Here is a 13,271-nt window from a genome sequence, read left to right on the forward strand (position 1 = left end):
AATCAATATGCTTTTTATACAAAGAGTTCATTCTCTCCATTTCATTTAGCATTTATTTAGCAAATAATCTGTGGTCACTTTGAGCATATGCCAAGCACTGTACCCAGTGCTGGCCATAAAAAGATTAATAAGACTCAGTCACTTATCCTCATAAAGCTCACAGCCTACTGGGGGAGACAAACAATCCAATTAGTGTATCTCCAGGCATTACCAAGGCAGTGGGCAAGGCTTGGTTTGTGTGTGTAGGGAGTGGCCCATTGTGCCTTGGTGAAAGCATAAAGGAAGGCATCACAGAGGAGGTGACACCAAGCTAAAGGTTCAGTAGGATGTCACCAGGCACAGGGAGTAGCACAAGCGGAGACAGAGGCAAAGCAGAGCATGCTGCTTAATTAGGGAACCGCAGCTGGACTGGCCTGGAGTCCAGTGGGAAGGGTGGGAGGAGAGAGGGGAGGGGACAGGCCTGACCGCATACATGCCAAGACCTTCTTTGACCCGTAGCCTCTCTCTCTCCTTCTCTGTTTCTGTTTTTCTACTTCTCCTTTGCTTCTGCTTACTTAGTTCTCTTTTACTTCATCTATCCCTATCTGTCTTCTGAAATTTGAGAGACCTTTAAGAGAAACTAGAGTTTTAGAGAATGTTTCTGCCATTTTTCTAAAATGCAAAAAATAATGCCTAAAATCCAAAAGATGACTCCTCCAATATCTCTGTTTTCCTCACCTTTAGTATATAGAAAATAATTTGAGGGTGTTGGAGTAGGCTGGGTCAGATTCAGAATTTGTTCTGAGTATATGTCTATCTCCTGGAATGTACTGTGAATGCAGAAAAGGTAGGATGGAGCCTGGTGGTTCTTTTGTATCATCCACACAGCCTATAAAGTGCTGAATGTACAAGAAACTCAGTATTCCCTGGTCCATTGGTATATAGACTGATACTTAAAAAATTGGAAAAATTGTTTTCTTTAATATAGAGTAGCAAAATACATGACAGTTGCTTTTATATGTAGACTTTATATATACTTAATAGAAGTACTGTGTAGATCCATGTATATGGAATTGTATATGACTATGTGGTGGTCAGAAACACAGATACACAGAAAATTAAAAATACACAAAATACACAGAAAATTAAATAGTTTGATTTCTTTTCGGTATATTTATTCAGGGCCAACGACATAGCCTTAAATATATTTGCTCTACTGGCATGTAATCAAAGTGCATTTATTGAGGTCTGACTGTGAACCTCTGAAGGATACATGCTCTAGTGGATATATATTTGCAGACTGCATGAAATCAATGCTAATAAACAACAACAACAACAAAATTCAGGCAACTTATTGTTATGTTTAAACAACCCCCAAACAACCAGTTTTCCATTATTTACCCACTCACGGAATAATTATTTGCTTGACATTGTAGTTTTCTGGCGTTGTATTGACACAACATGAATAATATATGATATTTTATATTTGTTGAATAACCGGAGACAGCCATATGATATGTTTTAAATATCAGTGTTGCACTGTGGAGTATTCTTTTTCCAGTTGTGAATATAATGCCCATGATGAGGTTCCATTTATCCCCAGCTCCTTTCAATTTTTATAAACCAGACACTTGATAATTTCCATAAAAATTTAATATGGTTCAAATGTTGGCACAAAAATAACATATTTCTCTCTACATTGTCATGTAGCTTCTCCAAAACATTTTTTCCATTTTCAATTTTTATGTTACACCCTTATTTATTTTGCCACCTCATTTAGAGTGTCCTTTTAAAGATCAGCTGCTGCCCATGACCCAAAATGTTAAAAAAACAACAAATTGCCTTAAACCGATAAGAAACACATACATACTGCCCATTTAGGTAACCTTTGTTTTATACAGATTTCTTAATCAAAAACAAGAAGCACAACAAGCCAGGAAGTTGCATTTTTGAGCTAGTTAATAGATTCATTTTGTACACTAGAATAAGAAGGAGAAACATAGTAACTGGGATCTCTTTATTACAGTTTAGGAAAACATTACAGAAAGGGTTTTATATTAATTCTACAAAATTTTAATAGTTCCAGAAAATCTGGATAAATGAGTATAGTAGGCTATTTCAGAATGCCAGATGAGTGGCATGCACTGAAGTGGTTGACTCATTGAGGCCAAAGTGTCAGAGTCTCTTCCCCACTCTGGCTGCCCCAGGCAAGCCAAGGGACCGGGAAACTTTGAAGGCTGTCCTAGGAAATGCAAGTGCAAATCTATTTAGGTATTTGGAATGTTTGGAAAATCACTTGGGAGTGCACTGATTTCCTTGAAGTAAAGAGAAATATCAAATTAACCAGGGTTACTCTACCACAATTTTAAATAATTTTCCAGTGAGGCCACTGCTTCTCTTGGTAGAACTTTGAAATATTTTAAAATCAGATATTACCTTTAACAACCAAAAGGAAACATAGAAACTCGTTTTCTGTGGGTACCTTCTTCCGTTATGGATGAGAAGGTGATTAGACTGAAAACATGAGTAAAATCACAAAGTGAGAACCTGCAGAGACATCTTCTCCATCCTCGTTACAGAATTAATAGTCTGAATGAAGCATGGAGAGGAAGGAACTCCATATTATTCAGTTTAATAAATTCATGAACTAGATACTTTTTGTTTATTTGTTTGTTTGCTGTACGCAGGCCTCTCACTGTTGTGGCCTCTCCCGTTGCGGAGCACAGGCTCCAGACGCACAGGCTCAGTGGCCATGGCTCACGGGCCCAGCTGCTCCGCGGCATGTGGGATCTTCCCGGACCGGGACACGAACCCATGTCCCCTGCATCGGCAGGCGGACTCTCAACCACTGTGCCACCAGGGAAGCCCTAGATACTTTTTAAAAGCCTCAAAACATTTGAATTATTTTCTTTTTCTCCCTTTATGTAACACTTTGTACAAACTGATGTGGTAAATACTAAGATTTGCTGGAGCATCCAGTCCTAATAAGAATGCACTGGGAACAGAAACCACAGGGTGGCACGAGGCAAGCCGTATGTCCAAATGTGAATGAGAGTGAAGGAGAAACAAGATCAGATTGTCCCAATGTGCTTCTGCAGTCTTTCTGTTTTGATTTCTTGTCCTTTTTTACCCCTGACTTTTCTTCTTCTTTTCTTCCCCCAGACAACACTTTCTGTTCTCTTCCCAACCTAAGTTTAACAATTAGACTTTACTCTTCTGTACTTTTAAGGAGAAAGCAGCAATAGTTTGGTTCATCAAAAGTAAGCCCTTTACTTTTTTATTCTTGCTCTAGTTCTTTTTTTATTTTATCTCTCTTTTTTTTTTTTTCTTTAAATCCCATCAAACTGTACATTTTCAACCTGAGGGTGGTTTCATGATCCCTAGAACCTTACTTCTCAAACTGGAATCTTTGAACATTCAACATTTAGAAGTATGACCTAGGAGATGGTTAGAAATGCAGAATCTCAGGCCCTACTCCACACCTACTGAATCACAATCTGTATTTTAATAAGATGCCCAAGTGACTTATGAGCACATAAAGATGGGAAGCACTGTCCTGGAAGGAAACTTATAAATCTCAGCTGAACACATGAGTCAGATTTCTCACCTCTTCTCAGATGTGTGGAGTGGCTCTGGGCCCTCAGCCGTGCCTTTGGCCCCCTCTTTCTGAGTCACAGAAGAAGCCATCTTTCATTTATACCTTTTGCAGGTATGGCCATGATTCAAGTGGACTTGAACTCTTGGGCTTACTGTGGAAGTCATCTTGACTATATCCACAGTGTTATAAATATTTGCTGACCTTTCCACCAAAGCCTTTCACCTCTGTTGTCTTTGGGCTGTACCTGGAAGTTGTAAACTAGCATGTAATTCATCAGTCAGTCCCCAGCGCTGCACAGCATGACGCAGTATCAGCTGTCACTAATGGGATTAATTGGTCTTGACTGATGAAATTGTAAAACTTATTCTTCCAAGGGTCGTAAACACTGAGCCTTAATTGAAATCAAATGTATATTTTTAAAAAGCGTGTCCAGCATCATAGACTCCTTTCTGTTTTGGTTTTGTTGACACTAGTGATGGTATAGAAACCTGATTGGGAAAGGTTTGCTGTTATTACTGCTTTGAATACGAACTTGTGCTTCTCAACACTCTAAATTGCTGATTAGGGGAGGGAGTAATATTCTACTTGATTACTGGTTACACATATGGAATAAATCCTATTTTAATGGTGTCTAATGAGTCTTTCCTTTTCAAAACCATACACAAAAGCCTCTAATAGAAAGGGAAAGTAATATTTCAAAGGTCATCTTAATGCCACTTAATGTCAACAATCTATAATCAAGCCTATATATAGAGAGAGAGAGAGAGATGGTGATTACAGACCAGTTGTGATCCTTTAAATATGAAATAATCTCCTAAATTAACAAAGTGGTGCAAGCTAAGGGTCTCTGGATTTGAGGTAACTTATACTTTTTAATTAAGGTTTGTTACTTGAAAACAGCCTCAGAGTTAAAGAGATTTTTCTCAGAGTGAGGCTTCATACAATGCAGTATTTTCAAAACCCCATGAGATTTAAAATTCTGTTGCTTACAGTTTCATGCATTGTTCTTACATGTGTCTGTAAAGCCACTGAAATGTGCGATTGGAAAATGATGACTCCCCGTCAGTGCTTTTTCTCAACGGTGAAATGTAGTAGACGCTAGAAACATGGGATGTTTTGTTGGTCAGGAGGCCACTGAGGGAACTGTTAGGCATACCTGTTTCAGAACTAGACATCTGCTTGGCAACAGATTAAATAATCAGGAGTTTAAAGAATCTCTAGTATGACATTGACATTCTGGAATTTTGTCTCATTTGCAGTGCAAATGGAGATAACCCTGCTTTATCCTGGGATGGAGATGTTTCCTTTCAGTCCAGGGCTGCTGCAAGCCCATATGACTCTTGTCGCAATTAGAAATGAGTGAATTCTGCAAGACACTTTACTTCTGTCAGGAGATTTTCTTAAGAACATCAACAGTGATTACAAAATGAATGGCATTCCAAACTCACACTGTAGCATCCGAATCTCCTGGAGGGCCCCTTAACACTCAGATGTCTGGGCCCACACCCCCAGGTTTCTGTTCTGTAAGTCTGGGGTTGGGCCAGAGAATTTGTGTTTCTGACAAGTTCCCAAGGGTATGCCGATGCTGCAGGTCCGCACACCGTGTCTTTGAGAGTCACTGCTCAAGGTTCACCATTGTGTGACCTGTCCAGCCATATGCATTGATCTTGCTTCCATCTTCCCATGAGTAAAATTTGCGTTCATCTTGTTCCTCTCATTGCTTAACACATAGTGCCATGCTCATAGGGCTTACTCAGTATTGGTCAGGGGGAAAAAAAGAATGCTATTTAGATAAAATTACTAGTGGGTACCAGACCCATTTCCCACCACCACTCCCTCCTGTATTACCATTCTGCATTTGTCTCTCTTTTTGTTCCACTTTTCCTCCTTCTGCTACCCCCTTGGATTCTGAGAGTTTGTTTATTTGTTGTTTTTCTCTCGTCTTTCTATATATGGCTTGTGTTTGAACCGCGGGCAACTTCAGGCCTGATGACCCAGCTGTGTGTCACTGGGCCTTAGGTTCCTGGCTCTACAGGAAGTCCAGGAAGGGGATGACCAGGGACTAAGATATTGGTCAATTTTTGTGTAGAGGTTGGTTCGTGGCAATGACAGTCAGGTGACAATTTGGACCTTAGATCTCAGGATAGACTTTGCACTTCAGGAATCTTGATGAGAAAGTTTGTGGTCAAATTCAAGGAAACTCTCCTTCTATGATTCCGGCTTACCTTTATGTTTAGATGTTCCTTTACAAGGTGAGACTCATTTTGAAAGATTTTGAAAACATGAAGAAATATAAGTAGAAAACGAAGCATCCATTTACTCAAACATCCAAAACATCCAGTTTAGCTGTATTTTGTAACACTCTTGTGTAGTTCTACCTAAATGTTAGTTTATTTTTAATGCATTGGCATTTAATTGAACTTATAAATCTTGGGGTAAAATTGCCTGAGGGAGAGGAAACTCCTGTGCTGAATTACAGGTTTATTCCCATAATGAATGATAATGATTCATTATGAAATCATTTGCTTTCAAGTTTCATCCAGACACCTTTAGAGAAATGAACAGCACCTAATTTCTCTTCTTGCAGAATTGTTAGTGTGGCACGCACGTTCAATCAGGTGTGATTCTCTGCATACTCCTGCGATGGGTTGGGTGTTAGGCGCACCTCCATGGAGCCATTTGTCAGTTCTTCCATGCTGGATTTTATTGGTTTGGCGTTCATGGTTTCTTCCCAGTGAATTTCTTCAACAAGAGTGAGTGGTTGATGTTTATTACGAGCCCCTGAATACATGGGGTTGCCTTGTTCTTGCCTTTATTCATACAACTCAGTGTGGTCAAATCCCTTCACTCTTAATCTTTTCTCCTGAAAATTGTATAATGCTAGTACAAGTACTACAAATACTTTTGTCTTCTGGCCTTTCTTGTTACAGAGGAAACATCTGAGATCAGTTGGATTTTCATGATTTTACTGATAATCTTTTTGTTGTCATTTTCAGTCTGGGTGCTCATATTTTCCTCCATCTTTGCTATTTTTATTTTTATTTATTTATTTATTTATTTCTTGTGGTACGCGGGCCTCTCACTTTTGTGGCCTCTCCCGTTGCGGAGCACAGGCTCCGGACGCGCAGGCTCAGCGGCCATGGCTCACAGACCCAGCTGCTCCGCGGCACGTGGGATCTTCCCGGACCGGGGCACGAACCCTTGTCCCCTGCATCAGCAGGCGGACTCTCAACCACTGCGCCACCAGGGAAGCCCATCTTTGCTATTTTTCAAAAATGGTCAGGATGTTCTGAGCTATAGTTTACTTTTCACTGATTTGCTTGGAATGTAGCAAGCTCTTTGGTCTTTGATCATTACTTCTGTTAACAATAACACTAGCAATTAACTGAGTTCAACTGGACATTTACATGGACATTTAACTGGAGAGACCTTAGAAATGCTAATCTACATTCAGTTTACATCTGATGAAGTGGGCAGTTGGAATTAGTTCTAGGACATGTTTGGGATCCCCTCTAATCACTCTGTGGTAGATCCAGGGGTCTTATCTGTCTGGTGCTCACAGAAACCTCATTAATATATTCTAAAGTGGTTCTCCACTCCCATGTTGGTGCCGAGACAGTGGAGCCTTCTCTCCGACCAAGAGCTAGGGTGACTATAGAAGGGAGTGGTTGTTGGGGCCTACTCAGGTCTGGGTATGCACCCCTGGAGCTGGCCCCAGAATGGTGCCCACCCTACAAAACAGCCTTGCTAGGAACTAGGCTACAGGCTTGATGCGTCCAAAACCACAAGCTCATTTTAGACCTAAGTGTGGTCTAATCTACCAGGTGATTCTAAGACAAATGAACTGAGCTCCAGAAGTTTGCACTGAGTTATCATTCAGAGTGAACCTTAAAAACAGAGGTTTGGTTGGCAGAGGCCTCTTAGCCATGAATTGGGGGTTATCTTTGAGCCCCTTTATTCTCAAATTTGAGACCCATTTGAAAACCTGAAGAAATAAACCACTTAATTCCCCTCTCCCTCTAGCGATATAACATTATATGCCTTTCACTCTTCGTCAGCAATCATCTTCTGTTCGGGCTAAATTTATTTTTATGTGAAATAGAAATCAGGAAAACACCAAAATTATTTTAAGCAAAATATCAAAATTGAAATAAACCAACATATGTCTGTGAAACATGTATAACTCTCAATCAAAAATAAGTGCAACTTTCATAAATTTCTTAAAATACTCCAGCATGCAAAATCTGGACAACTTAAATAGATGGAGTTGTGACATGTTCGATTATTCTTCCTCCTTAGTTCATCCTTTACTTAAAGGTGAAAATTCAAATAACCAAAACCTGGCCAGCTCTGTGTCATCCCTTCATGGACAATGTACTCATCTGTTACAATAAGTAAGAGAACCAAGGAATTTTATAGCATTTCTTGTAGTAAACTTAAGTTATACCTGCTAATTTTTAATGAAAACCATCTTCAATTTACCCTTCTTTACTTCTGTTCTCCCCACCAGCCCCACATTCCTCTCTAAGGAGTGAGGTTTCTTAATTGCAGTAAACATATTATGTTTTGTTCTGATAGTTTGGGGTTTTTCTTCTTTTGGCCATGCTCCACAGCATGTGGGATCTTGGTTCCCCTACCAGGGATCAAACCCGCACCCGCTGCATTGGAAGCGCAGAGGCTTAACCACTGGACCACCAGGGAAGTCCCTGATAGTTTTTTAATTGCAGTTTTCCTTGCATTGGGAACTCTAATGGCATTAAAATTGTCAAAAGGGCATAATATTCTCGGGCTTAGCATCAAAGAGAAAGTTAAAGGATAAAGGCCCATCTCACATTTATGCTTCATGTATAGGCTTTCTCTAACACATTTTCTATTAGATTGTCACTTCAAGGATTGAAATCACTTTGACCCTCTAACAGTAGCTGATATTTTGCCCACAGAAGACAGTAAGTAAATATTACCATCAATAAATATTATTGACAAACCAATGAAGCATTTCTTGAGATCTTCAACTTTTTATTTTAAGCTCTTCTCTTTAAGAACCAGGTAACAAAATTTCTTAAAAAAATAGAAATAAATAAAACTATAACTTTATTTGGAATATGATTTAGCAGTAAATGAATTGTCTTCCAGTTCCTTTTTAAAAGCATGTTAAAAACTTTATCTCGTTAGGCTTGGCATCACCCTGTATATTAACAGGGTCACTCTTGGGAGTTGAAAACCACTTAAGATAGAGTTAAGAAAGTTTATGATCTTAATGATTCAGCAGACACATGTCCTTTTCATCTCTCACTCTTGGATAGTCTATTTACTTTTTTTTCTCATACATCACTCTTTTTTGTTAGTTTATTAGTTGTAAAAAGTTTCTTCCTTCCTGATTCTTTCAATTTGGACCAATTTGGAAATGGAAAAGTGTGTTAATTTTTTAACAAACCTTTAAGGCACGCATTAGTGTATTTTTATTAACTGAGCCAGATGGCTCTCAGCAAATTTTCTCTGACATAAGTAATCACAAAAATCAGTTTGGGACCCAAATCTGGTATGGAAAGTGGCATGTATATTCAGTGGAAAAATGCAGTTCACATAAACATACGGATCTTTTTAGAAGTAATATTGTTACTGTTTGGATTTCATTTTTATTTTTATTGTTTTAGGCTAAGTACAAACTATGGACATTTATTTTTCCTGTCCCCCAACCCCAAACATTCAAAGTCCTTCTCAACAACCAAAAATTGTTTTCTTTTTTGCAGTTTGAAGGTTGCAAGAAGGCCTTCTCAAGGCTCGAAAATCTCAAGATTCATTTGCGGAGCCACACAGGCGAGAAGCCGTATTTGTGCCAGCATCCGGGCTGTCAGAAGGCATTCAGTAACTCCAGTGACCGCGCCAAGCACCAGAGGACACATCTGGACACTGTAAGAACTGCAGGAGCTTTCCAGCTTCCAGCCCCAAGCCCCGGTGTGCGGAAGTGCCCGTTTGACAGTGGGACGGTGAAGGTGTTTGCTTTATGACCTGCAGGTTATAGGGAGACTGCCAAGGGCAGCAGTGAAACCTGGTAAAGAGCCAGAAGGGGCCCTGTTTGGTTCGTTCTTTTCCATTTTTCTGTAGTCACAAGTTATCCTAAATATTACAGCTGCCTGGGACAAAGGGGGTTCCTTGGTTACCTCTGTATACAAAGCAAAGGCACTTTAGGGGCTGTCGTATAGTAGATTTTAGTACAGAGAATGACTCCTAGAGATTGGACATTGAAGTAAGTGTTCAAATATCAAGATATACTAAGATAGGTAAGATACGCTATTGTTAGAAATAGGAAGCACTTTTTTTCTTACCCTGGTTCTTTTCTTCTTGACATAAGAACTTTGAGACTGGCATGATTTTTGAAAGTGAATCTAGCCTTTTGCTTTAGAAACCACATGGTATTTTCACCTTCAAGTGATCTAAAAAGAATCAGCAAATCTTTCCCAAGGGTTCAGTTTCATCACGCTTCCTATGTGTTAACAGCCACATATCCATTGACATAAACCTTAACTCTCTTAGTGCTGAAACATTTTGTTCATTTGCTAATGCCCTTTCCTTGACTCTGTCTTTTATTTTCTAAATTATGTTGATTGTCTTCCTTTGCATTTCTCAGGTTTTGATGCCATTTTCTTTACATGAGGCCAGGTAGATTATATGTAATTTTAGTTCACTTAACAAAGCCATCAGGATAAATGTATTATACACATCACAGATCTCTTATCCCACGTTCTTGCAAGTAATGTATTCATGACAGTACTTTTTCAGTGTTAACATTCTGATGTCTATTATTAAACTACACCAGAATTTGAATTTTTAAAAGATACTGTTATTTCTACACACCTTCTCATACATATTTAAGATTCTTCTGATGTTATAGCTGACATATTTATTAAATTTTATATTAGTCTCTATTAGTCATACTAATAGAAGTCATTTTAGCTATATGTCACATAACCTTTCTAAACAGAATTACCTCCTGATATATATATAAATGGGATGGTTTGCCTAGTAAATATCTGAAATATAATTAGAGTAATATGGGTGTAAGATGGACCCTTTCTGCTATAGCTGAATTGAATTCAGTGATTTTAGGACCAAAAGAATGGAATATTAAGTGAATAAATTTGGTGAATAGCAGTATTTTTTAAAGGTAGAAGAAGGAAAAAAAAGAATGAATTATGTTAAAATGCCCGATTTTATATGTCTAAAATGGTCTTGGTAGAATCTAATAAATTTTCCAATTTGTCATTAAACTTTATCATGGAAGAATGAACATTCATGAGACAAGATTGTCTTGAGAAATTGCTTCTTCTCTAGCTAGTTATCTATAGTTTGAAAGAACTATTGTAAGGCTAAGTGTTATGGCTCTACAATACCCTTCTTTGCTTGGAGCTAATTTTAGCTAATCAAACTAAGAGCATTTTCTAAAATCATTTTGAATTAAAAAATATATATCCCTTTTAAAAACTTTTGAGGAAAGCTACCTAAGATAATAATTTCATGATTAAGTTCAATGCAGTAGCTTTTAAGACTTAGCTGTTTTTATTTTTTTAAATTATTTCTCTATTAAATCTTTTAAAACCATCATTTTTCCTTTGAAGTCCAAACTACCTTCTGTTTAAATTTTTAATGCATTTAACAAATTGGTAAGTTCTTTTAAAATCCTCTACAATTTTAAGAAATTAGACATTTATTTAAAGAAGGAAACTGTAGTTGCTTGTAGAATTTATTATTTAAATTTAGGTCCCCATTCCCTTTCATTAAGTACTCCTTACGCTAATGCTGTCAGAATTTTGGATAAAGTATTTCTTCAATTAAATGGATTCTTTACTTATAGGAAAATGATTTCCCCATAAAAATTACTGAGTTCATAATTCTAACCCTGAAAAGTGTTATTAATTCATTTCTCTATTAGCATCTTAATGTCTCAACAGGGGAAATAGTTTTATCGTACAAATGGAAAATAATGAAGAATATAGTTTGATGAAGTGTAGCATGCCATTTAAAGCTCAGGTAATCTGAGTTAAAATGACCAGCATATCAGTACCACTTAGACCATCCCCTGATGTTGCTCTTTTGGCATACTGATCCCAGGTGGCTGATAGCAGGGGAGAGAGTGACATCTCAAAATCAAATACAAAATGACATTACCCATTTCTTATCTTTCTAACCCAAGTAATGGTGACTATTGTGATAATTATGGCATCGATTTATATAACATGTTAATATTCCCAAAGATTTTTACATGCAACATCTCTAATGCTCAAAACATGAGCTTATGTGGTCACAGCATGACTGCCAATAAAGATGTTGGCTAATTGCCCCCATAACACCAGGGCAGGACAGGGAAGACTAGGGCAAGAAAGCTGTGTGAACCCAGAAGAGATTCCCAGGTTAAAGGAAACCTTTGTTTACCCAATGGAAACTTCCTTGGCAAGTGACTTCAGCCCATAATTGGCTCATCATTTTGCAGAAACTGTGACATATTGAGAGGCTGGTTCATCCATTGTTCACTGTTAGATCCCTGATATGTAACACAGTGTCCAGCATGTTACGGGAGCAAAAGAGTTGCTGGGTGATTTACTCATTCAATCAATCAGTCAGTCGATGAACAAACACATCAGATAATCAAACTTAGAATTCAAATTGGGAGTATCAAACTGAATTATATATTCATGACTTTACCTTGTTCTTGGAATCAAAAATGGTAACAGTAGCAACAAAAAAAGTGAATCACATATATGGCTTCCTGCAGGGCAAATAATATAATCCACATATATGTTGGCCTACAAAATGACAAGCAAGTGCATGAAAACAGGAACAAAATATAAACAGTAGGGGAAAAAAAACTGATTTTTCGGGAGGGTTAGGTCAACAGAATAAGCAGGTTTCTAAAGAAAGAATTCTATTGTAGAGACAGGGTTTTAATTCTCTTCCTTACATTTCACCTCATGCAGGCATAGCTTTAATATGTCACCTGATGAGATACTAAGTAGATGAGTGACTGTTAATACATCTTATAAACACAGTTAATCTTGTGATTTTTTTCAGTTCTTAGGATAAGCAGATTTTTATTTATTCTACAATTTAAAAGCCGTATTCCCAAACCTTTGGTTTGAATTTCGTTGTTACAATAGGAATAGTTGCTAAAATTTGAATCAATGTGTAGTGCTCTCATTCATTAATTCATCATTCCTAATTAGCATCTACCAATCACCAGGGACATGAAAATAAAAGATTCTAGACTCTGCCTTAGGCTCCACACCTTACATCTCTCAGGCGTATGGGGGAATTGGAGTAGCCAAAACTTGTGTTCTCGTCATGCTCAGCCAAGGGCTTATTCACCTAACCCAGGCTTAACACCAGGACTCCTCTACTACTAATAATATTAATGTTTCTCTGGCTGATTTTTCATGTGTCTGTTGTTTGAAACCTACTGTCTTTTACTCACTTTCCACTAATTTTCCCTTTTAATTTTCTCCCTCTCTCTTTCTGAATCAGGTTTCTTCTGAAACATTCCCAGTCTTTTCTGGACTTTTCTACAGCTTCTTTATACCTGAACTCTTAAAGAGTATGTGTTTCCTAATTTCTGACAGTACCAAAGATTGTTTTCAGGGGAACATAACTGTAAGTATGACTGAAGATACTAATAATTTCCATATTGAAAAATGCCACAGGA

At 37.9% G+C, this 13,271-nt stretch overlaps 1 protein-coding gene across 9 annotated transcripts in view; it reads left to right on the plus strand.

Annotated features, from left to right (window-relative positions):
* The window catches only part of GLIS3 (GLIS family zinc finger 3), a 662,455-nt gene that overhangs the window by 543,429 nt on the left and 105,755 nt on the right, over positions 1–13,271 (plus strand). For all 9 annotated transcript variants that reach the window (XM_029201554.1, XM_029201560.1, XM_029201553.1 and 6 more), the window contains one exon: positions 9,328–9,489. In XM_029201554.1, the coding sequence (XP_029057387.1) occupies positions 9,328–9,489 (162 nt within the window). The remainder of the gene's footprint in view (positions 1–9,327; positions 9,490–13,271) is intronic.

The sequence above is a fragment of the Monodon monoceros genome, unplaced genomic scaffold, assembly GCF_005190385.1.
Source record: "Monodon monoceros isolate NGI ecotype Baffin Bay Population unplaced genomic scaffold, NGI_Narwhal_1 Super_Scaffold_5, whole genome shotgun sequence".
Lineage (NCBI taxonomy): Eukaryota > Metazoa > Chordata > Mammalia > Artiodactyla > Monodontidae > Monodon > Monodon monoceros.